The sequence below is a fragment of the Neopsephotus bourkii genome, unplaced genomic scaffold, assembly GCF_033783945.1.
Source record: "Neopsephotus bourkii isolate Nb327-2 ecotype Australia unplaced genomic scaffold, CSIRO-AGI_Nbou_v1 NB_1433, whole genome shotgun sequence".
Taxonomy (NCBI): Eukaryota; Metazoa; Chordata; class Aves; order Psittaciformes; family Psittacidae; genus Neopsephotus; species Neopsephotus bourkii.
In genome coordinates this window covers 4,671,467-4,694,349 of record NW_026901910.1, presented here as the reverse complement: position 1 = coordinate 4,694,349, position 22,883 = coordinate 4,671,467, and the positions used below count along the sequence as shown (strand labels likewise).

At 50.4% G+C, this 22,883-nt stretch overlaps 1 protein-coding gene and 1 long non-coding RNA gene across 9 annotated transcripts in view; one reads left to right on the top strand and one right to left on the bottom strand.

Annotated features, from left to right (window-relative positions):
* ARHGAP32 (Rho GTPase activating protein 32) overlaps window positions 1-17,830 on the top strand; it is a 136,679-nt gene extending 118,849 nt beyond the window's left edge. For all 8 annotated transcript variants that reach the window (XM_061368589.1, XM_061368586.1, XM_061368587.1 and 5 more), the window contains 11 exons: window positions 2,568-2,670; window positions 3,741-3,885; window positions 4,870-4,952; window positions 6,829-6,936; window positions 7,456-7,601; window positions 9,218-9,419; window positions 10,109-10,254; window positions 11,154-11,228; window positions 11,604-12,458; window positions 13,112-14,001; window positions 15,088-17,830. In XM_061368589.1, the coding sequence (XP_061224573.1) occupies window positions 2,568-2,670; window positions 3,741-3,885; window positions 4,870-4,952; window positions 6,829-6,936; window positions 7,456-7,601; window positions 9,218-9,419; window positions 10,109-10,254; window positions 11,154-11,228; window positions 11,604-12,458; window positions 13,112-14,001; window positions 15,088-17,337 (5,003 nt within the window). In that variant the 3' untranslated portion in view covers window positions 17,338-17,830. The remainder of the gene's footprint in view (window positions 1-2,567; window positions 2,671-3,740; window positions 3,886-4,869; window positions 4,953-6,828; window positions 6,937-7,455; window positions 7,602-9,217; window positions 9,420-10,108; window positions 10,255-11,153; window positions 11,229-11,603; window positions 12,459-13,111; window positions 14,002-15,087) is intronic.
* Window positions 7,493-21,694, bottom strand: LOC133220464 (uncharacterized). Its single transcript, XR_009727741.1, has 3 exons — window positions 21,623-21,694; window positions 21,302-21,514; window positions 7,493-7,628 (listed from the first exon to the last, which is right to left on the bottom strand). It is a non-coding gene; the product is annotated as an uncharacterized LOC133220464 (long non-coding RNA).
* Window positions 21,695-22,883: the final 1,189 nt, after the last annotated feature.

The window sequence follows — 22,883 nt, the reverse complement described above, 5'->3', positions numbered from 1 at the left end:
TGCTTCAGAAAGTGCTTTGCAGAGCTTTCATGAGAAATAGATGCTGAAGCTTTAGTACTGACTCATGGAAGGGTTTGGGCTGGATGGAACCTTAAAGCTGAAGGAGTATTGCTCAGGGAAGGAGTAAACCCAACTCCATGAGCACAGTTTTGCTGTTTGCCTGGGAACATGGCATTGGAAAGGGCTTTGTGCTGGGTTTGACAAACACAAACACCAGTTCTGGTGGGCCCTGAGGTTTCCTGAGCAGAGATTACTGGGGCTGGAGGCATATTCCGTGTGTTACCCTGTGCTGAAGCGGCTTGTTTGTGGTGGTCATCAGGAGCTGGGTGCTGAGCTAAGACAGGCCTTGATGGCTCTTGATGCAGACCATGTGTGTCATGGAGCCTGGTTGGCAGAACTGCAGGAAACCACAGCAATGGAACTATCGTTAGTGGAAGTTTAGTGTAGATGCCACTGCATCCTGTGAGAAGAAATCCCCAGTGTTACCTTTGTGATTGGTTTGGGATCCTGAAGCTGGAATCGGGCTCTGAACTGGCAAGTTCACATAGGGATTTATGCCACAGGCAGGGAGGGGGCCTGAGAAAGTCAGGATACGATGGCAGAAACCACTGTTATAACCTCAAGTCCCAGCTTGTGCTGTCACCCCATCATTACATGACACAGTCCCTTCCAGGTGTGTGTCTGTGCATGGAGAGGAGGATGTAGCTGGAGGGCTTGGGCCTCAAAGGGCAGAGGAGGTTGAACACAACATTCAGAACTCAGAACAATCAAGTCACCATTGCAGCCGAGGCCTTCAGGTATAGCTGTAGCCCTCCTTGGACTGCAGCCACTTCTCCAACCCTGCAGAATTCCCCCAAAATATCCATGCTTTTGCCATGATATATTTAGCTTAAAGAACAGCTCGTCCTGGTAATCAGATTAGGAAATGCATAGAGCAAGTCTGCTGGAGCTTTTTCGGGGTCTGTTCATTATTCTGGCTATGCCATGACAAGTAAGTACTTTGGGAAGTGTATTGTAGGTGCTGCATCCCTCACCCTTCCCCCATTGTCCCTTGACCTGGTTCACATTGTCACAACAGGTTGCTGCTGGGCTCAAATACCATAAATACCATGCAAACACTGTTCTCAGCGTGCTGTTTGTTGACACGGCTCCATAAACCCCAGGGGATGAGGCCTCGGAGCGGTGCATAGCTCTGGAAGGTCCCATACGACAGTGTGTGCATCACCCTTCCTTGGGCATTATTCCTGGTAGGAATTGGGCAGGAATGTGCTATGTATTTATTTGTTTATGTATTCCTTTTGATGGGGAGCCCTAATAAGATTCAAATGTGGATTGTTAAAGTCTTTGGGATTGTGGAGCTGAGCATTAGGGGCTTGTTCAAGCATTGGGCCGGTTCATCGCGGAGAAGAGAAGGCTCCTGAAGGGGAGACCTTAGAGCAGCTCCAGTGCCTGAAGGGGCTGCAGGGAACCTGGAGGGCTTGAATCTCTTTGCAGAAAGGGTTAAATTCAGCATTTAGAGGCATTTTGTTGTGCCCTGTGCTCAGGACTCACCTGCTGATAGCCAGGGAAGCCGTTAGTATGGGTCTTTCTTCAGGCTGCAGAGGGGGGGGAGCACAGAGCATCTGAGTGCAGGGGAATGGACTCACAGATGGCATTTGCTGCTTGATGGAAGGGGATTTGCCACCAGGATCTGTCCCATGGCAAAGTGATCAGACCGGTCATCTAACGTAAGGTTAAACATAGATGGGCACAGGAGCCTGCGGGGGATCCACCGGGATCTGAGCTTTTCCCATGGAGTTTTGCTGAGGCCCCTAAGAGCTCAGTCCTGATTTTCCTTCGGTGTTCAGGGCAGTTTTACCTCCCTTTTATTAAGGGATTTGCTCCACCTTCAGCTTCCAAGGGTGCACAGATAGCTCCAGCAGTGGGTGCTGCATGAGGCTGAGAAGTCAGCTGGAAGGAATTGGTTGGTGAAGTGGTTTGAATATTAACTTGACACCTAATGATAGCCTCTGGGCTTATGCTTTCCATTCTGCCATAGCCTGGTTTGTCTGTGGGGCACATTGTGTAGCTTCTAAATCCAGTCACACTCTGGTAGACATTAGTGGGGGAAACTCAGTGGTAAAAGCTAAAAGTGGCCTGGCTCTGGTACAGAAAGTAGCATCTCCTTAATGTTTGCATTTGCTTGTGAAGGGGTAAGGGTTAATCCTGTGTAGATTTGCAAACAAATGAAACCTTTGGCTAATATTGTGTCTTTACTCAGTATTGTAGCTCTCCTGGCATGGAATTTCACGCCCATGCTTCTTGTGGGAGGTGTGATGGGACCTGCGCTCTCTCTGCTTGACCACAGTCGACTCTGTTCAACCTGGTTCACATCCTGGCATTTCTTTAGAGCAAAGGAAACCTCTGACCCCTTTCCACACCAACTCCTAAAGTGAAATTCCTTATAGACTCTCTCCTCTAAGAACTGAAGGAAGAACTAAAGCAATAGCTCAGCTGGGTTTAGTGTATGGCGTCTGCACTAGGACTTGAATCACGCGCTCAACTAACCAGTGACACTTGCTCCTTAGTCCCACAGGTCCTCAAGAGCTGCACTGAATTCATTGAGAAGCATGGCATTGTGGATGGGATATATCGTCTGTCCGGGATTGCATCCAACATCCAGAAACTGCGGTAAGGGCACCATGGCTGACCCATTGGGATGGGCTCTTCACCCTCTGGTCTGAAGCAGCAGAGACCCCTTCTGTCCTCCAGTGTGGCTTCTATCAGACATCATTGTGCCTAGGGGAAGGCAGGAGCTGCTTCCTCATCCTGTAAGGGATGTAGGGGTGATGGCTGCAGTTACAAATGCACCTGGTGCCTTGGACACAGGTACAAATGGGCTCCATTCTGTCAGCAGAGAGGAGAGCTCTGTCTCTGAGCTCTGCTGAAGGCACATTTTATCTTCTGGGCTACAAGTTGCCTGGCTTGGGCAGGGGGAGAGGCCGGGGATGTTGCCACCAAGCCCCTGACATTGTGGTTTCAGTGTAGACACTTGATGGGCAGGTTTGGTTTGCAGCTTAAAGCCCTCGTAGGGAAGCACAGCTTCATCGGGAGCAGCCGTGTTCTTGCAGCCCCTGCCAGTGTGTCTTCCTGATTCAACCCAGCACTTCCCATGCACGTATTCCAGCAGCTCAGCTTTTGTTTTGGTTGTGATTTGGGTTTTCCTCTCTCTTGGAAAACCAAGGGAATGCTCAGGGATTTTCTTCATGTGGTTCCTGGCTCCCCTCGCCCTGTAGCAGAGATGTGTCCCCAGGGAATTCCTGCTCTCAAACCCGTTTCCGTGTGCTGAGAGCACTGCTGCTGGGCATTGCTTTCTCTTTTTGATTTCCAAGCCTTTGCAATGCAAAGGGACAGCAGCTTCCCCTCAGACCTGGGCACTCTGCTCCACCAGGCAGCCCCCAGTCACAGTTAAACCTTCACATTGCCTTTGTGCTTGTGGGAGACGTGCTCAGCCTTTGGGAAAAGCCCTGGTGCAGTTGTAAAACTAACTGGAGATGCCTTATCAAACCAGAAAGGTCTTTTTGGAGAGCTCCACTCCAGCAGCACCACGGCCATGGGGCACGTGGCTTTGGGCACTTAAGGGTTCATGTTTTCCTGTGGATCAGGAACTGCTCCCTTTCCTTGACTGGAATTTGCCCTGGTTTTTCTTTTCATCCCTCCTTCCCAACCCCCTTTGCCCATTGTCCTGTTCTCACTTCCAGGCACGAGTTTGACTCCGAGCAGATCCCTGACTTGACAAAGGATATTTACATCCAGGACATCCACTGCGTGGGCTCCCTCTGCAAACTGTACTTCCGGGAGCTCCCGAACCCTCTGCTCACCTACCAGCTCTATGAGAAGTTCTCAGTAAGTACCTTTGGCTTTCCACTTCAGCTCCACTTCATCCACATGTGGATCCACTGAAGGGGACCCAGCAGGAAGCTGAACCTATTACACACACCTTTCTTCGTCTTACTTCTGCTTAGGTTGGGGTTTTCAGATCAAATCTGCTCCCCCTTTAGGTTAACTACCATGTGCTGTTGTCCCCTGTGCCACACCATCTCAATTCCAGTTGTCGGGCCCCAGGTTCAGGCTATTGGGACAGAAGTAAGAATTCCCCTGATTTCTTGAACGTGACTGGGATTAGAAGCAAACATTGCTTGGAGCTGGAGACCCTCTGTAAGGAATGGCTCAGTTGTATTAAAGGTGATGATTTACAGCCTTGCTGGAAGGAGGGAATGCTGATTTCTCTTTCTGGTCTCACCTGTAGTAATAATTGCCACCTCATTCCTGCTTCTCTCTGTGTGTGTCCAGATTCAACAGCAGAACAAATCATGTCCAGCCCCCATTTATATACACGGATAAAATAAGCCCCAAATCCCAGGCAGTGCATCTAAAATTGCTTGTTTTGCACCCACATCATAAAGGTAGCTTTGAAACCAGTCAGTCCCTCAATTCTCCCCCCCCTTTTTTCATCCCTGTTTCAGAGCACAAAGGGACCTTCCCCACCTCTTGTTTCCTTTTGAACATCTGGGCTGAAAGGCTCCATTTTAAAGTCTGATTCTGAAAGTCTTTATTTCAGTTTTCTTCCTATAGGTGCCAGTGTGAGTTGTCCTGAATGGTTGGACTTGATCTTAAACATCTTTTCTAACCTCTTTGATTCTGTGATGCTAGAAAGTGGCCCAGATCTTGATGTACTTGACCTTTCTCACATTATCTGTGTGCTGCTCTGTCCCCAGAAGGTGAAGACCAACACGATCCACCTCACTGCTGCAGAGGCCACGTGGATCCATATGATGCATCAGGTATTGAGTCTTATTTGCAGCTGAATCCCTTCCTGTCTCGTTCCAGGATGCTGTTTCTGCTGCTACAGATGAGGAACGGTTGGTGAAGATCCACGATGTCATCCAGCAGCTGCCCCCTCCCCACTACAGGTCAGTGTCACGATGGGTTCTAGCTCAAGTTTGCTCCTTAGCAAACACTATCTCCTCTGCATAGTCTTGTTTGCCTGCCTTGGAAACTATGTTTGGAGGCAAATACAGTGTTGGGAGTAGACTGATTGCAATATGGGGTTTAAAAACCACCAGCTAACTAATATATTCCCATTTATTATTAACTGATTTGTGTTCTTAGAGTATAAGTAATTGTGTTTAATACTCAAGGCCATGTTAATAGCCCTGAGTATTAAAAGTTATGGTAAAAAAGGCATTAGACACAAAAAAGCTGGTGATTGGTATTAATAACTAATATAATAGTGTATGGTAATGAGTCTTAGTAACTAAGTGTTGTAATGGGGTGTGCTAAGTTCTCTTCATCAACTAAGTATTCTAATGGCTGGGTGCAACTCCTAAAGTTATTTGGATATCCATAACTACTTATTGTGTAAAGAATGCTAAGCAAGCAACAAGATAAAGCACAGTAGAACGGTGTTAATTTATGCTAATATATGCTAATTTATTCTAGTAAATGCAAATGTGCTTGGATTATATGATCTGGTGATTGGGCCCTATACAGATTTATGCTAATACATTGAAATGAGGGGATCTGGTGATCTTGGGTTTTAGCTCTATGTAGATTTATACATATACATGGAAATTTATGTTAATGATACTAATTTATGCTAATAGATTGAAATGAGGAGGACCTTATGTTCTGACTCTATGCAGATTTAGGCAGAAATATTAAAAATTGTATGTTAATGAATGATAATTTATGCTAAAATGGAAATGAGGGGACCAGCTAATCTCATGTCCTGCCCGACTCTATTCAGTAGTATGAGGATTTATGATAATGTATTCTAGTTTATGCTAATATATTGAAATGAGGGGATCTGTTGATCTTGTTTTTGAGTTCTGTGCAGCTTAATGGGGTATGAAAATGTTAATGTGTTTATGATTAGGTACTATGACTATTTGAATCATTGTAATGTATGGTGGCTAGCTGGGCCATTGCAGTGCTGTTCCTGAGTGCTATAACTGCCTTATATGTTACTTCAGTATCAATAATTAACTCTGTGGGCACTCATCTGAGCTAATCATTGTTAACTAATGTGTTATAAGCTATAACTGTGTGTGTTAGTGTGGTAGCTGGTACTTTGTGTTGACTAAAGGCAGTACTCTGTATACGTTAACCAAGGGGATAGGGCCTTGAGGGAACCTCACAAGTGATCTCCTTTTCTCTGGTGCATTCCACCTTTTCCCTAAAATGCCTCTTCATTTTAGGGGGGTGAGCAAAGACTTGGAGCTCCTGAGTCCAGTGCGTGTGGTGTAGCCCTAGAGCAGAGGGGGGACATGGGAGGCACCAGGATGCAAACCAGTGTACAAAGAGGGAGACTTCATTGTCACACTGCTCTATGCAGAGAAGTTCCATGGTGTGCTAGAGCTCTCTGTTTTATTGCCAGCTGGAAGCATCCATCCTCACCCCAGGCCTTGTCCCTGTGAAGTTTAACCTTTATATGTATGTACAAGAGCCCTGGAGGCAGTCATTTCATAAGCAGACTCAGACACAGTGGAGTTGTGTGGCACAGAAAAGGAGCCAAGCAGTGAATTTCCAGGGCACTCTGCTTCTGCATCCAGCCCTTGGACTGAGTAGCTTTTCCTTGAGCCTACACAAACGAGGACAGACACCCCCACCCCAGTGTAATTATTTGCTAAAGCCAACTCCAGCATCACTCTTAGGGTACACAGTGCAATGTTTTATTTCCTGGGAGCTGCCAAACCAAAAGAAACTAATGAAGTGGGGTTTGTTTTGTAACCCACAGCATGGCTCTGCTCATCCGTGCTGATCATTGGCCTATCTCCTCTTTTCCAGGACACTGGAGTTCCTAATGAGGCATTTGGCTCGTCTTGCTGATTACTGCTCCATCACAAACATGCACACCAAGAACTTAGCAATTGTCTGGGCTCCAAACCTCCTGAGGTACTCTTTGGCTTTTCTCCCCCATTTCAATACAAGATGAGGTTTTCTATTTCCATAAAACCAGCAAAATCACAGCTTTCAGCAGGTGAGAAGGAGCTTCCTTTCCTCCATCCAATGTGCTCTTTTCCTCCTCTGAAACCTGCTAATGGGAAGGAAGCACAAGCTCGAGGCCTGCTCCTGACCCAGCAATGTAGTTCAGCCACAACGTGGCCCCTGTTGTACTGGTTCCTGGGCTGCTTTTGTGTCCAGCCTGAGAAATGTGAGAACCCTGAGTCATAGATTCCCCTGTGGACACTTAATTAGGGTAAACTCTTTTCTTCTTGCTGGCAGTTTACCCCCAAGCAGTCAAATGATGTCTTGTTTGAGTTTGCTGCTGTGAATACTGGGGTACTGGCTGGGCAGGGTCAGTGGGAGACAATCCCTGCCCCTGAAGTCCTGCCTGAGGAACCAGGCACAAGGAGCACATCTTCAGGTGTTCTTCTGGCTGTTGGTGTTTCATTTCCTCTGCCTTCTCTTCAGATCAAAGCAGATAGAGTCTGCCTGCTTCAGTGGAACCGCTGCCTTCATGGAGGTGCGCATCCAGTCAGTGGTTGTGGAATTCATCTTGAACCACGTGGATGTCCTCTTCAGTTCCAAGCTCAGTTCAGTCATACGGGATGGAGCAGGTGAGTGCCTTCCTGCAGGAGCTGCACCTTGATCAAAAGAGATAGGAGGCACTTAATGGGCATCTGGGACATTGAAAATACATTTGTTCTGTAAGCTAAAGGACAGATTTCCTGGTTTAGAAACTGCTGCTAGCACCTTTCATAGAAGCCAAGGATGCTCCACATAAGCATGCATCTTTAATGTTTGGCTGCTGCTTTTATGTTCTAGCACTAAGAAATTGTAAGTAATCTCTTAAACCTGTGTATCCCTTACTCCCTTCCCTTTCTTTTTAAAACCATCCCCAAGGATGCTCCTGCATGTCTGTTCAAGCTGCCTTGCAGCACCACACCATGCCTGATGTGCCCACCCTCACCAGCACCTTAGAACATAGGGAAACAAAGCAATTTAAAGAAAGCTTTCTGTATTCACTAATGGAATACAGAGCAAGTAAGGAACTTAACAGGGAATGCTTTGGCCTCTGCAGTAAGTATGCCCATTCCATTGAAAAGGAGCAGAGTTGCATCAAGGAAGTTTACTCCCTGTTAGCTCAGCAAACTTAGGTACCACGAGCTATTACTACTCCTAAGCAGCAGTCAGCCTGTACCATCTGCTTTGATAACCTGCCTATGAAGTTTACTATGAAGTGTACTCATCCTTTGCAGGTTCAACCACCTGTGGGGTACAGATAGTTGGGTTTCCAATGTATTTACTGCTCCCCCTTTTAAACAGCTCCTCTTAGACAGCAGAGTTGCTCCAAGTCCAGCTTCTGTTCCTACAGGAAGGCAATTTCAAGTCAAGAAGAGCCAGAGGTTAACTTGGCTGAGCAGTGCCAGGGCAAGATAAGCACACTAAGAATCGGAGCCAAATGATTATCCAGGCTTAGAGTGGACCATGGCAATTCAGCTAATTGTTCAATGACTTGGTCATTCACAGTCAGTGTGCTCTGACACAAAACTGGCAGGGAGATGGCTCAGGCTGTTTGACAGCAGATGAGGCAAGAGCAGGCAAGGCAGCATCTCTTCAGTGCTTCCAGGAGCTTGGCTTTGAGCATGGCTTCTTACCTGCTTCCACCCCTGAGAGGTGAAAGTGGTATTGCCAAGCCTGCTTTAAGCCACTCCAGGTATGGCAAAGAGAGCTGGAACCCAAACTTCACCTGGGATAGCATCTACACCTGACAAACACATACACTACACAAGAGCTGGGGTGCTGTAGGGAAGGAACCAACCAGGGTGCAGATGCAATGGCATCCTTCCTCCCAACCCCTTAACTCACACACAGCACTTCTGTTGCACCAAGAGGTGGAACCTGGGGCTGACCAAAAACGGTGTAAGAATGAACCCATAGCTTTCTTTGCAGGCTTTTGCATGCAGGTGAAGCTTAAGGCAGGCTTATGTTCATGTGGGTTTCTAACCTCCTTGCTTCTTAAAAGGCACTAAGCTGCTTTCAGTTATGTGTATTTGTGTTTGTCATAACCATACCTCCCTCTGACAAAAGGGTTGCTCTGACCACGTCTTTCAGTGGCTGTGATAACAAAGCTTTAGGAAAACACAGCACCTCCCTAGACACACAGAGCAGAGCTTTGATCTCTGTACTGCTGTGTTCTCATCCTCCTCTTGCCTGTGGTCTTCTCTTGCAGGGCACAGCTCTTTATCACGGCCCAAGTCTCTGTTGGTGTCCTCTCCTTCCACCAAGCTGCTCACACTGGAGGAAGCCCAGGCACGGACACAAGCCCAGATCAACTCTCCCATCGTGGCCGACAGCAAATACATCGAAGTGGGAGAAGGCCCTGCAGCTTTACAGGGGAAATTCCACACAGTCATAGACTTCCCATCTGAAAGGTAGGGACGACTTTCCTTTCCAGCACATGTCATAACTGGTTTGGGGTTTTATCACAGCAAAAACTTGCCAGTATTGACTTACACTGATCATACCTGGAGGAATGTAGCCAGTTTTTCCACCTGCTTTGGAGTCTGTGAGGATTCAGCTCAGATCAGCTGTCTGCTGGACTCAGTTTAGCCATGTCACTTCTGTGCCACTGCCACCTCTTCAGCAAGGTTATTACATGTATAAAACCGTGTTGTATGTGTTGCATAGGGATACCTGTAGTAGTCACACACACTGACGTGTAAGTGGGATGGATGAACACCTGGAAACAAGGGAAGTTTCCAGGTTTCAGGACTGAGTGCCTGGAACAAATCCAGGTTCTGCTCGACATGGAGCAGTTGAATGGAGGGAGGCAGATGTGATTTTACAGCATCAGCAAGAGATGCTTTCACAGTTCATAGAGAGCTGGTGCATCTGCCAGCTAAATAAAAGCCACTCCTTCACTGGCGTGCTGTATGAGCATGGGGCTTAGCTCACCTGCACCACACCAGAGGGGTAGGAATGAAAAACATCCTCAGCTATTGGAAAGAGATCAAGTTTCTAAGCTGAGTAAACCAGACAGTGCTAATAGCAACCGACCAGTAACGGGAGCTAAGTGCAGCTTCCCCTCCCTCCATCAGTTTGCCCTGTTTTCTCACCCCAGGAAGAGGCCTCCCAGCAAGATGAAGAAGTCTCCAGTTGGCAGCTGGCGTTCCTTCTTCAACCTGGGGAAATCCTCCTCCGTGTCCAAACGCAAGCTGCAGCGCAATCCCAGCGAGCCCTCGGAAATGAAAGCCATAGCCCTGGCAGGTGAGGCTGCGGATCCAGCTCCCAAAAGGCAGGCTTTTCCAGCTGGGAATACTTCAGATCTGCCGTGTGCTTTTATCTCCTTCTAGCGTTCGAGTCGTGCATGACACCTTCAGCTAACCGCTCTCTTTCCTAAATGGATCTCATGTTAGCTCAGATCTAGAGCACGCTGGTGAAAGCCCATATGTGGGCACCACTGGAATAAGTCTGAGTAATTCCTTATGACACTTCCTATGAGACAGTAAGTTCTGTCTCCTTTTGCTGCTCTCACAAGACACCAGTTAAAGTCACTTTTCCACAAACACCTTCACCCCCAAAACGTAACTAGAGGCAGCACCCAACAGCTTTTTATATCCACATAGGGTGAACTCTCAGCCCTTTCCATGTATATTTTCCTGTCTCTTTCCCAATTTATAATAGCAACAAGATATTCTTGTGGTAAAACACACCACAAATCCCTAAACACCGGCTAGCGAGGACTTTTATCCCATCTTTTACCTGGTGCCATTTCCAGATTGAGACTGTTGTAGATAGCAAACACATGCTATGAATGCCCTTGTGGCTGTCCTCTCAGAGTGCTGAAGTCACACTGGTTTAGTGCTCATCAAACAAGTTGGGTAAATGTTACGTCCTTCCCCATTTTTAAGGGGTTTTGTTTGCTGGCAGCAGCCAGCCCATTACCATGGGTACATCCAGACAGGGCCTGCAGCAGAGTGCTGGGAGGGTTGTTTCCCAACCTGTCATCTGCAGCAGTTACTGGGTTACTTTCCCCCAGTCTCTAAAACAAGCACAACTGTTACCATTGCTGGAAACCCATTTGTGGGTTTCCTGCCAGTGTTACATGGCCAGATATAAACCACTTCCCTATCTCATCCTTTCCCTGTCTTGCTGCATTCCCTCAGGTGGACGAGGAGACAGCGGCACACTTCGCTCAGCTAAGAGTGAAGAATCACTCACCTCCCTGCATGCTGTTGATGGTAAGACGAGTTGTGGGCATTTCAAAAGGCAGTTTGGCATTACTGACGGCTGATTTTCATTCCCAGCCCTATAGTAAAAGCTGGATTTGCTAACTAACTAACGAAGCAGCTTACTGCTGCTCAACACAGATGGGTATCACAGAGAAAGCCTTAGTTCTACAGCACACTCAGACTAGTTTTGCTTGTGCACACAGCTTAGTTCCAGACTAAATCAGACCAGAGTGTTTGAGCAAGCACAGTAATGAGCTACATTGGGTTTGTGTGTCAGAGTTGAGCAGGTGAGCATCTCGCACACTGCCTTAAGACTACTTTAAAAAGACCACCTCGTGGACAATAAGGTTTGACACAAACCCGTTTCTGTCTGCCCTTTTCTAGGGGAATCTAAACTCTTTAGGCCCAGAAGACCGAGGTCCAGTAGCGATGCATTGTCTGCTTCCTTCAACGGAGAGCTCTTGGGAAACATGAATCGCTGCAATTCTTATGACAACCTTCCCCACGATGACAGCGATGGGGATGAGGGGCTCATCCACGTTCCTGCCCTCATTTCTCCTCGGTCTGCTGAAGATGTTGACCTGAGCCCACCCGATATCGGAGTCGCAAGCCTGGATTTTGACCCCATGTCTTTTCAGTGCAGCCCACCCCAAGCAGAGTCGGAGTGCCTGGATAGCAGTACCTCCCTGCTGGAGTCCGTTGGCATAAATAAGGAGAAGCCAAGCCTACTGAAGAAAGATGTAGAATCGGGCAGCCAGTCGCAGACACCAGGCAGTGCTACGAGCTCTGAGCCAGTCTCCCCTTTCCACGAGAAGATGAGTCCCTTCTTCACTCTGGACCTGAGCCCCACGGAAGAGAAGAGCTGCAAACCCCCCACGTTCTCACCCAAGATGGGCCGGAAACCCATCGTGTCTCCACCACTGACTACACCAGAACCCGTCTCCTTCGCGCTGCCCAGCCGCATGCCTGAAGCCACCGGGGCAGTGCCCGTCGCATCCAGAAACAACTCTGCTTCCAGCTGGAGCAAAGGGATTGGCATGACTGAAATCACAAACAGGTCCCCAACCCAGATGTCCTTGCCCCTGAAAAACAGTGAAACAGGAGCAGGGGAAGGAGCCCATCAAGAGCTACAGCACACGCAGCTAGTGGCTGCTGGCAAAGCAGAGTTGCCAGAAGAAGGGGAGAGACCAATGTCAAGCAGTCAGAATAAGACTGTACCCACTGGACACACACAGCCAGGTACAGTGCATTTTCCTCCATTCTTTCTTTAAGTTCCAAAGGGGACCAGCTCTCAGAAACGTCCTCCTCTGCGTGCCTTTTAGGAGAGGGGATTGCCCGTCAGTTCTGATCACAGGTGTCTTGCAGGGCTGTGCAGATCAGTAAGGTCTTAACCTCTGCCTTCTCCCTACATCACACAAATCACATAATACCCTATAGACCGCTTCCCCCCCATCCTGTCATATGTGAAAACCTCTAGCATGTCCTTCTAAATCATTGCAGCCAATAGACCACCTAAGACTTCTCTTTGTTAAATTAAAACTCTGCCAACACTCGAAGAAGGGACCTTTTCGCCTAAAACCTTATGATCAAAATTGTGTAAGGGTGTCTCATTCTCTGCTTCCTACCTCTAGAAATGCAAGAGGAGCCTTTAGACAATCTCTTGTGGTTTCTTCTCCCCCCCCCCCATCCCTTTTTGTGATGAACTGCTGTGTTCTTGAGCAGCGTTTGCATTGTGAGACACGAGCTCTGAGTCGTGTTCCACCTCAGAAGGAACGGCCACTGTGAATAAGTGTGGAGAGCATCTATTTTTCTATAGTAGGCATTAGGATTAGGTCACTCTCCTTATTGGGTAACGTCAAATCAACTCTCTCTCTCGATTTTCCCCCCATTAGGAGCAGTTGCCCTCGACTCCCCCCAGGATCCTGTTCCCGTCAGTTCTGTGTCTCTTATCCCTCCTCCTCCTCCGAAAAGCGCGGCGCGCATGCTGGCCCTAGCGTTAGCCGAGTCCGCGCAGCAAGCGTCCGCCCACTCTCAGAAAAGGCCAGGAGATGCTCATGCTGAAAGCACAGATTATGGAGAGGCTGAAGCTGGCACAGCTCTAGAAAAGCTCCATCTCTCTGCCGGTGCTCCAGACAAGCTCCACCTCTATACTGGTCTGCCCGAGAGCCGACTTCACTTCCAGACGGGTGCACCAGTAGAGCAGGACTTCCAAGGTAGCAGCAGCACACCCGGGGAGCAGAACCACCCACCGGGTGCACCGGGAAGCCAGGACCCCCTTCCACCTCTCCACACCCCCGGGGACGTGCCTGGCAGCAGAGATGCAGAGCAGGAGCAGTCCAGCTTCCATCCTGGTAAACCGGGGGACCAAGACCACTTCCCCTCCCATGCAGGGGACTGGGAGCACACCCCCCCCCACCCTCCTGGTGCACTGCCTGACTGGGAGCCACCCGCAGCAGACTTGCCTGTAGATAAGCCCCAGCTCCGCCCCTGTGGGGCTGGGGACAAGCACCACATCCCCACCTGCACAGCTGATGACAAGCTTCAGTCTCCTCCTGTCCTAAGCACCCCGGGCTCCCTGCCCTACTTAGCACCCATCCAGACAGCAGCAGCCGAGCCTCAGCGGGGACCGGCGGGTGCCACCACGACGCAGGCGGAGGTGGCGGTGCCAGCGCCGCGCACAGCACCGGGCAGCCAGCCCGCCCCGGCACAGCGCCACGATCCCCAGGCGGCAACGGGACAAGTGCCGGTGGCCTCCACCAAAGCACCCAGTGCTTCCAGTCAGGTACGTGCATGTGCCTCACGTGGGCTTGTGATCATAGGAGGCTCAGCTCTGGGAGGGTGCCGTTCCAAATGGCACAAGGCAGGGGAGGCACTGGATACTGGGAATCCCACCAGAGCCAGGCTTAGGGGAAAGCGGTGCAGGATTTCCTCAGGAACACCCCAATATAGAAGCATGGAATGGTTTGGGCTGGAAAGGACCTGAAAGCTCATCCAGTTCCAAGCTCCTGCCACAGGCAGGGATGCATCACACGAGACCAGTTTGCCCAAGGCTCTGTTCTATGTAGCCTTGAACACTGGCAGGGATGGGGCATTTACCACTTCTTTGGGCACCCTGTGCCAGTGCCTCAGCACCCTCACAGTAAAGAACTTCCTCCTTATATCCAAACTGAGCTGCTCCCCTTGGCTTAAAGGAAATAGGTATCTGCTGGAGTAACTGGTACAGGGAATGCTAGTTCAGAAGTGCTCAGAACCAAGTGAGAACTTGTGCATCCTCTCTTGTGGTGGATTCCCCAACACTGGGCACTCCAAGATAAAGGGTGCTGGGACATCTAGTCCAGGTCATGCTTTGCCTTGAAAGGTTGGACCAGATGATCCTTAAGGCCCCTTCTAACCCGGGATTCTGGGATTCTGCACTCAGACTGACCATACCCTCAGATTCCTTGCATGAGGGTTAGACATCCCCTCCGAAATCCAAGCTGCTGCAGCCTGTCTGAAGCACCATAGCCACATTTAAGGAAGGGGTTTCTGCTGTATTATCCCTTGAGGTGCTCACCAGGGTGTGAGGAGCTTAATCCCAGGTGCATTTTCATTCGACTAAGTGTATTTGTAAGCAAAACACTGCTGTAGGCAGACAGCTTCCCCCCTTTGCCCTAGATTGCCACTTGTGATGGGTCCCAACACCTCCCAGAGGCACCACCAGCCCCTTGCTTTTGCTGAGTGGGAGAGCTTCCACTTCTCTTTTCCAGAGGTGCACTAGCTCTCCAGAGCAAACCAGGACTTAAACTGAACTAATCCATACGAGCATCTGTGATTTTAAGTACAGAGCAGGAGGGGGAAGACTTGGGTCTAACCGATTCTTTCTCTATAGGTATGGGGCACAGCCGCACCTGAGAAGCCACCGGAGCCCGCGCCTGGCTTTGTCTCAGAAGGCAGTTCCAGCACCCGCTGCTCCTCCTCTTCTGTGCCCACGGCTCACCAGAGCCATGTGGAAAAGCCTCGGGAGATGACGAGGGCTCCCCCGCTGCACCTGCGGTCCGAGTCCGTCCCTACTCACTCCTCCTACAGCTTCACACCCCCTGTCCCCCCTGTGAGAACGCTGGAGAGCAAGATCGCTGCCGCCATGCACTCCAACAACGCGGACCCCATCAACAACTCCAACTACCACGCTTTCCTCTCCTCCTCCATGCTGGCCTCCTCCATGGAGGAAGCCCTGCTGCCACCACCACCACCGCCCCCTCCTCCCAAGCACGCTTCCCTGCAGACCGTGTACGTGCCGCATCCCAAGCCAGAGAGCATCCCCGAGCCCTCTGCTCCAGACAGCTACCTGCACCACAAGGCAGCTTCCGTCCACCAGTACAGGCCCGACAGCGTTCCTCCGCACGTGTACCACAGCAAGCCCGACCAGCACCAAGCCTACCCTCCTCGCTCCGAGACACCCGCGTCCGCGGGCACTCGCTACAACACCTACACCACCCAAGGGAAGAGCACCTCTGCCCTGCACTCCAAGCCTCGCAGGGAGTTTGTGTCCTCCGTGAGCCCAACGGGCCTGCGCAGCACCGGCTATGCCGAGGATGCTCCCCCCTACCCCACGATCCGGAGGGTCCAGTCGCTGCACGTGCCCACCCCTGCTGCCTCCGCTATCCGCTCGGTTCCCATTTCACGGACCGAGGTCCCTCCGGATGATGAGCCAGTGTACTGCCCGCGGCCCCTCTATCAGTACAAGCCATACCAGCCCCACTCCGACTACCACGTAACGCAGCTGCAGCCTTACTTTGAGAACGGGCGGGTGCATTACCGGTACAGCCCTTACTCCAGTTCTTCTGCATCCTCTTACTACACCACCGCTGATGGGAGCTTTTATGACCTGGATCCCTACAGCACCGTGCGGGTCCGGCCTTTCCACCCCCTGCCCAGCAGAGACTTTGCTTCCTATGCCTCACGGCTGCAGAGCAAGGGCCTGTACCGCTACCCCAGCTTGTCAGCCTACCCTCGGGGTGGCCTCATCGGCCACCTCGCAGGCAAAGAGCACAGCTTCATCAGCAGAGACGTGCCACCTGCCCCGGACATCAAGCACATGTACATGTCCTGGGACCTGGAGGACATGGAGAAGTACCGCATGCAGTCTATTCGCCGGGAGAGCCGCACGCGGCAGAAGGTGAAAGGGCCGGTGATGTCCCAGTATGATAACGTGGCCCCGCTGCTGCAGGAGGATCTGGGAGGACTGGATGTGATACACTTGCGCAGCAAGTCGGATCCTGGGAAAACTGGCCTCCTCACCGTGGCAGAAGGGAAGGAGGGGAGGTACCCGGCCAAAGCAGCTACGCCCGAGGGCGAGGAGCGTTACTACATGCAGCACCCTGAGCCAGAGCTGGACAGAGCCCACTACCACGGGGCCTATGGGAACGGGCAGTCAGAGAAGCCATCCCTTCCCCAGAAGCAGAGCAGCATCCGGAACAGGAAGCTCCACGAGCCAGGCTGCGGCACAAACGAACACAGGACGCACTTGCAGCAGGAAGCGAGCCATAGGCAGCCTTCTGAACCCAAAAACGGGCCCCCTTATCCCGACTACCGGCCCAAAGGTGGCCCCGAGCCCTCCGAACCCATCGGTTACCAGCACGCGGGCAGCAAGTACATCCCGGGGAGCCAGGAGACCCTGAGACTGAACCACAAGGAGGTGAGGTTGGCAGAGGACAGGCCAGACTTGGAGAGGTCTCGAGGCAGACCCACCACGTCCATGGAGAAACACTCCAGAGACTGCTATAAGGAAGAGGAGCACGCTGCCTCCCCCATGGCACCGCCGCCCAAGCCCGAACGGAGCCACAGCCTCAGAATGCAGCACCCCGAGCCCATGGAGAGGGACTCAGCCCTGCTCTACCCGTACCAAACCCTTGGGAAACGCCAAAGCACTATGACTGTGGTGTCCCAGTATGATAATTTGGAGGATTACCATACCATGCCTCAGCACCAAAGAGGGGGCTATGTTGGAGGAGGGGGGTTTGTGCCCCCCAGTTTTACCCATGTGCACAGTAGAACTTACGCCACGGCGCTCGGCCAGGGAGCCTTCCTCCCGACGGAGCTGTGTTTGCAGAGGCCTGAAACAGAGGTCCACGTCGAGTGAGTTGGTGGGGGGGAAGGTGGGATAGAGTCTAAGCAGCCTCTGCTGGACAGTGGACTGTTTTATTTTTTCAGTGATGGAAAAAAAACCCCACAAACACAAACCAATCCTGCCCCGACGAGCAAAGCAAACCCCCCCCTGCAGCACCCCAGCCCCGCCACTCACTGTTTTTATGTAGTAGAAATAGAGCTTTTCCATGTAGTTTTGAGACAACTGGAATGGATAAGGCAGGCTCTTGGCATGCAGACGTTGCCAGAGAGGCCGGGCAGAGGTGAAAGAGATGCTGTTGGGGCAAGGAGGGGAGGAGATGCTTGTCCTTCCCCACCTTTGCCATTGGCAGTTAGCGCCGCATCCTCCCCATGCATGAGGAACTGTGCATGCAGCTCTTCTCCCTTCCCACTGCCAGCTTCTCAGCAAGGGGCTCCATACAGGCCTTGGAAAACCAATGTTCTGCCCCCCCCCCACAAGGTTGCACAGCAAGAACTGGATGGGGGGGGGGAAGAATTCCCAAGTATTTACCTGATAAATGCTGAGGTCTCCCTTGAAAATTAGTGCTTAGGCCTCGTGGATCCATTTCAATTGCTTTGAAGTGGGTGGGAGCCAGTTTTCACTTGAAGCCTGTGGAATAGGCTCTGAAGCAAGCTCAGAATACAACACACTGTCTAAATTGCTCACTTACAAACTGTTTAGGACTACAAGAAACCAATTACTTGCAATTTCTATGGGAGCCAAGTAGGGCAGTTTGCATTTCGCATACCAAAAGAAACGACACAAAACCACACCAAACCATGCACACCCACTGGGAGCAGCACGCCCATTTCATGCCAATTCCTCTTTACTGCTAGGCTGTCTCCGGTCCAGACAATGTGATGCTGTGTTGTGGCTGGCCAGACAGCATCATCTCTACAAAACAATACTCTAAAGTCTCTTGAGGTTCTGTCCAGCTTGTAAACTGGAGGCAGACTTAACCAGCTGGGAAGGACTAAGTGCAGTAAGAGTTATCTGCATGACCAGCTATTAGCCCTGGGCAGGATTCTGCAGCTCTTAGATCAGGGAATGCTCCTGTTGACCTCAAGGAAGGTCTCCAGGACATGGCTTTCTGTAACCTTTCAGTTCTGCATTGGCAAAGGGATCCCTGTGAAGCTGTGGCACATACTGAGTAGTTACTGTGTGCTGTGAAATAGCATTGCCTCCCATGTTGCAGTCGAAGCTCATACCAGTGTTCAGTTAGCAGGAGGGACAGAAGGTCAGTGCGCTCTCTAATACACTAACCACGTTGTCCTAGGTATTTAAAAGCTTTCCATCTTGTCAAAGAGAAGAAAAACGGGCATCCCAGGATGCCCTACAACCTCACCTTATAAAGCACATCCATTTCATTAAGCAGGGCTTTGCAAGCAATACTTGAGACTGAGTTAGTTTTTACCCAAGGCCATTCCTGTTCTGTGTGGATGAAGGAAGAGCTTTTCCACCCGTGTTGAATCTCTTACTGTTGTATTAAAACCCTGGAGGTTCTGCAGTTGGCACACAGCTGTTAACGCTCACAGTGACAGAACAAAACTTCCATGGCTGTTTTAAATCCTAAGGAAAGCCTGTTTCTAGTTGCTACCTAGCTTTTACCTTCTTTTTCATCTTGTAGCCCCATCTGGGGCTGTTTCAGTGGCACCACCTCATGGTCCTGTTTCTTGTGCAGTGCTGTTGGTTTAAACATCATGTTGAGAAGAGTCATTCTGCCATGTTAGAGAGCTGAATCTGGCAGCAGGGGGGGGAATGGGATAAAGGAAAAAGCAGCACTGTGAGCCAGGTTACCACCATCTCCTTGTGAGTTAGAGGGGTCAGGCTTTTGTAATGTTTTCTTTGGAGGAAAAGAAACAAGAATAGATAGAAAGGGGCCACGAGGTGGGCATTGCTAGCTGACTCCATAGGGAAGGGCTGACCTGTCCAGGTTCCTCAGCACAAGCACACCAAGCGAGTCCACTGTTGAGTGCCTGCTCTCTCAGTAGAGGTGTGTGCTGTATTAGGACTAGTAGCAGTCTTAAGGCATTGTAGTACAGTCTCCCCACAGCTGCCAAGTTACCTGCTGAGGTCTCCAGTCAAAGCGGGGACAACGTGTTTGGTTCAGGCTATTTGGGATTCAGGTCATGAGAGCTGGAGGTCAACCTTCCCTCTCCGTGGAAGCCTTAACTCCCCACTCCTGCCCCACAGCAACTCTCCTAACCTCCGTTTTGGCCTTAGGTTAACCAGCACTATCCTACTAACAGGAATTGTCAATGCCTCGCTGGATTTTCCTGCTCAAAGCCACTGTCTCCCTCTAGTGCCATCCTTGGACAACTTCTGTTCCTTATGGACTTGTCACTGCTCCTGCGTGAGGCTGTGCCCTGCAGCTCAGTGCATTGTGTGAGGTGCCATGTACCCTGTCACCCATGGGAAGGAAAAGCTGTAAAGGGCTTCTGAAAGTGAGGGGGCTGCTACACACAGCCTTCCTCTTGAGAATAAGGTCTCCATTTAAAAAAGGCAGCAGAGAACTTCACTATCCCTCTGCACACAGCCACATCAGCGTGTACTTCAACGGCTGCAAGCTCTCTGAGAGCCCAAAGTAACTGCTGTATGCTGGTGCTGAGCCACAAGGGCAAACAGGCAAACAGAAAGCAAGGTTAAGGCACCAGCTTTTCCCAGAGAATAGTACACCAGCACCTTTCTTTTGGTGTAGCTACTGCCCATGGCTTAAACACTGAGTACAATTCAGGAGGCGTCCCGCATCCACCCCGCACAAAGCCATACAGTGAACTATGCACTCCTTTTGTACTGTGGTTATCCTCATCAACTGAGTCAGCATCGAGTCAAAACATCCCCAAGTCATAGCTGAGCTTCCAGAGGGCATCATGCATCAGAGTGAGGAAGGGGGGGTTTATACCAGCTGTGTGAGTAGGACCTGTGAGTTGGGCATTCAGTTCTTAGTGTCCTAGCAGAGAAATGGGAGGGCAACACAAAGAATACTCTTCCTGCAAGTCCCGTTCTGCTCCGAGTAGTAATTCCTTGCCTAACCCTATCTCCAGTGATACAACAAGCAGCTATGTTCTTAAGTAACACCCTTCTAAGTTGCCAGAAGCTGTCTGCACCTCAAATTGCCACTTCCAAGGTTTCCAGCCAAGGTTCTCCCTAATGCACGCAGGTGACACTGGATTGTCACCTCTGCTTTAGAGCAGAGACTTTAGAGCCAGGGGGAGTGCAGATGTTGGGTAATGAGGACCTAGTCCCTATGAAGTCTTAAGTAAAGCATTAACGTCTCCCTTTTAAAGAGTCTTATCAGGTGAAATCTATATGCACAGACAAAACACCCACAACTTTGTGCCTGTGTCTTTCCAGAGGTCCTGGCTTTATGCTCATCGTTTGAAGGGGGGGGTCAGTAAGGATTGCACAGTAAGCTGCTGCACCAAACCAAAACCAGCTTGCAAACCTGCTGTTCCTCTCTACCTCCAGAAAGGAACAGACCCTCATGCATACCCTGGTCATCAGTACAGTGACTGAAGCATTAGGAAACATGGATGAAAACCTGGTTTGCTTCCCTTAGAGGCAGCTTAGGAGAGCAGCAGTGTCCCCAGAGCCTCGTGCTGCAGATCCCTGATGCTGAAAGGCATGGTCTGGTCTCAACAGGCATAAAACCTGCGTGTGTGGAGCCTTGCCTCATCCGGTTGTGGGGAGGGAGGAGGAAAGGGTTGTTTTGCAGTTCATTTTCCTGCTGTAAAAGACTTGATTTTTCTTTCCCTGAGCCGCATGAGAGAAAAACCTCGCAGAAAGTCTTGGGTTCCCTTTGGAGTTCCCTTCACTTTAATTTATAGAGTGTCTTTTTTTGTGAACTGGTGTAAAATGTATATGCTGACAAGCTCCTGTATTTTTATGTAAATATTTTTTGTGGTTTTCCCCCCTTGCCCTTCTCTGTAAATATTTAGAATTCTCATCTTCTTCTCACCTTGTATGATGCAGATGTGGTTTTGTTTCTGGTTTTTATTTGTACTGTAATGCAACAATCCAGACTGAGGTGTCTTGTGGTATTAAACAAAAGCAACAGTCCCACTGAGCTCACACTCAGATGTGCAACTTGACAGCATTAATCAAGCCAGGTTAAAAACTATTCTGTTTGTGTGTCTCTTTTTGCCTCTGCCTCATCTGTTAGTTGTGTATCCTTGAAGCATAGGAAAAACTGCTTCAGAGCCACGTTTAGGAGGGATCTCCAAAGAACACAAGGAGGTAACTTCGTGTTCATCCACCAAAGCCATCACAAAGCACTCACCTTAAACTCTGCTCATCTCTGCAGTTACTCCTATGGCCGTGGCATACTCTATACCCCCAAATAAACCATCCTGGGTTTAACACTGTGAGGGCTTCTGTCGGTCCTCAACAGAGGACTTGGGGTGTACAGGCAGCAGTGAGAGCGTTTCTTAATCACACACCCTTTTGCGTCACCTTGGTGCCACAGCAGAAGCAGTTATCTGCATCCTCTCCCTGCCTGGCAGGGCTGTGACGATGCCAGGGGCAAGGGGAAGCCCTGCAGGGAAAGTTTTACCTCTCTACAGCGTGGGAGAGTGAAAATGAGCAGAGTTTTGCATGTGGCAAAGACCGCAAACCTCTGCCTGAGGTTTTACCTCTGCTGAAAGCAGCCCCTTCTCGAGCACTAATGGAGATGGCAAGGGAATGCCTTCTGGAGGCAGGGGAATCTCTGCCTGTGTTGAATACAGGCATCTGTATGAGCCTATATGAGCCGTGCTGACAGCATAGGAGGCAGAAGGGCTATCCAACAGCAGGGTGCTTTGGGGCTGAGTGGTTAAGACCAAAGGGAAAGGTGGGCTAAACTTGTCTGGCTTTGTGCCACTGCCCTCTCCCACTCCTGCCCTCTGTTTCATGAGTGTCTTGCTTGTCTCTGTGCCTGCTCCAGTGCCTCCTCCAGGTCCCACAGCCTCTGCCTTAGCCCTGCATTGTCAGCTTTTGCCTGCCAGGTCATGTCCCTCCAAGGAACATCAAGGCTGAGATGCACAGGAATGCCCTGGAGACCCACACCACAACCTTGGCCTGAGCACAGGCAGGCAAAGGGCACCATCCAAACCATACTGGTGGCTATTCCCTGCCCAATACCTTCTTGGTATGAGCAGTGATTTGTTCCTCACCTCTCTGCTCCCAAAGCCAAGGGGATGTGGACACCACCTCAGTCCACACCTGCCTCCAAGGCTTGCCTGATCAACAGTTCATCCCATAGCAAGAAACCTCCCCTTTGTCTCAGCCCAGCACTGTGCTAAGGAAGCACTTCCAGGGGGGTTCCCCACCACAGCATCCCTTGCTTGTCGTGGCCCATGGCTCCTTCCAACCTTACCCAGGGGCTCTTTCCAGCACGTTAACCTCCAGTGCCACTTTCCAGTGCTGCTCTTTCTGCAGCCAGAGGGAAGAAGGAAGGGGCAGAGCCAAGAGCAGTTCTTTGGCTCAGGGGAAGCTTTCCTTGGGACCTAAAGGCTGCTCTTGCCCGCAGCCATACATGCACACGGAGAGCCAGAGGCACCAAG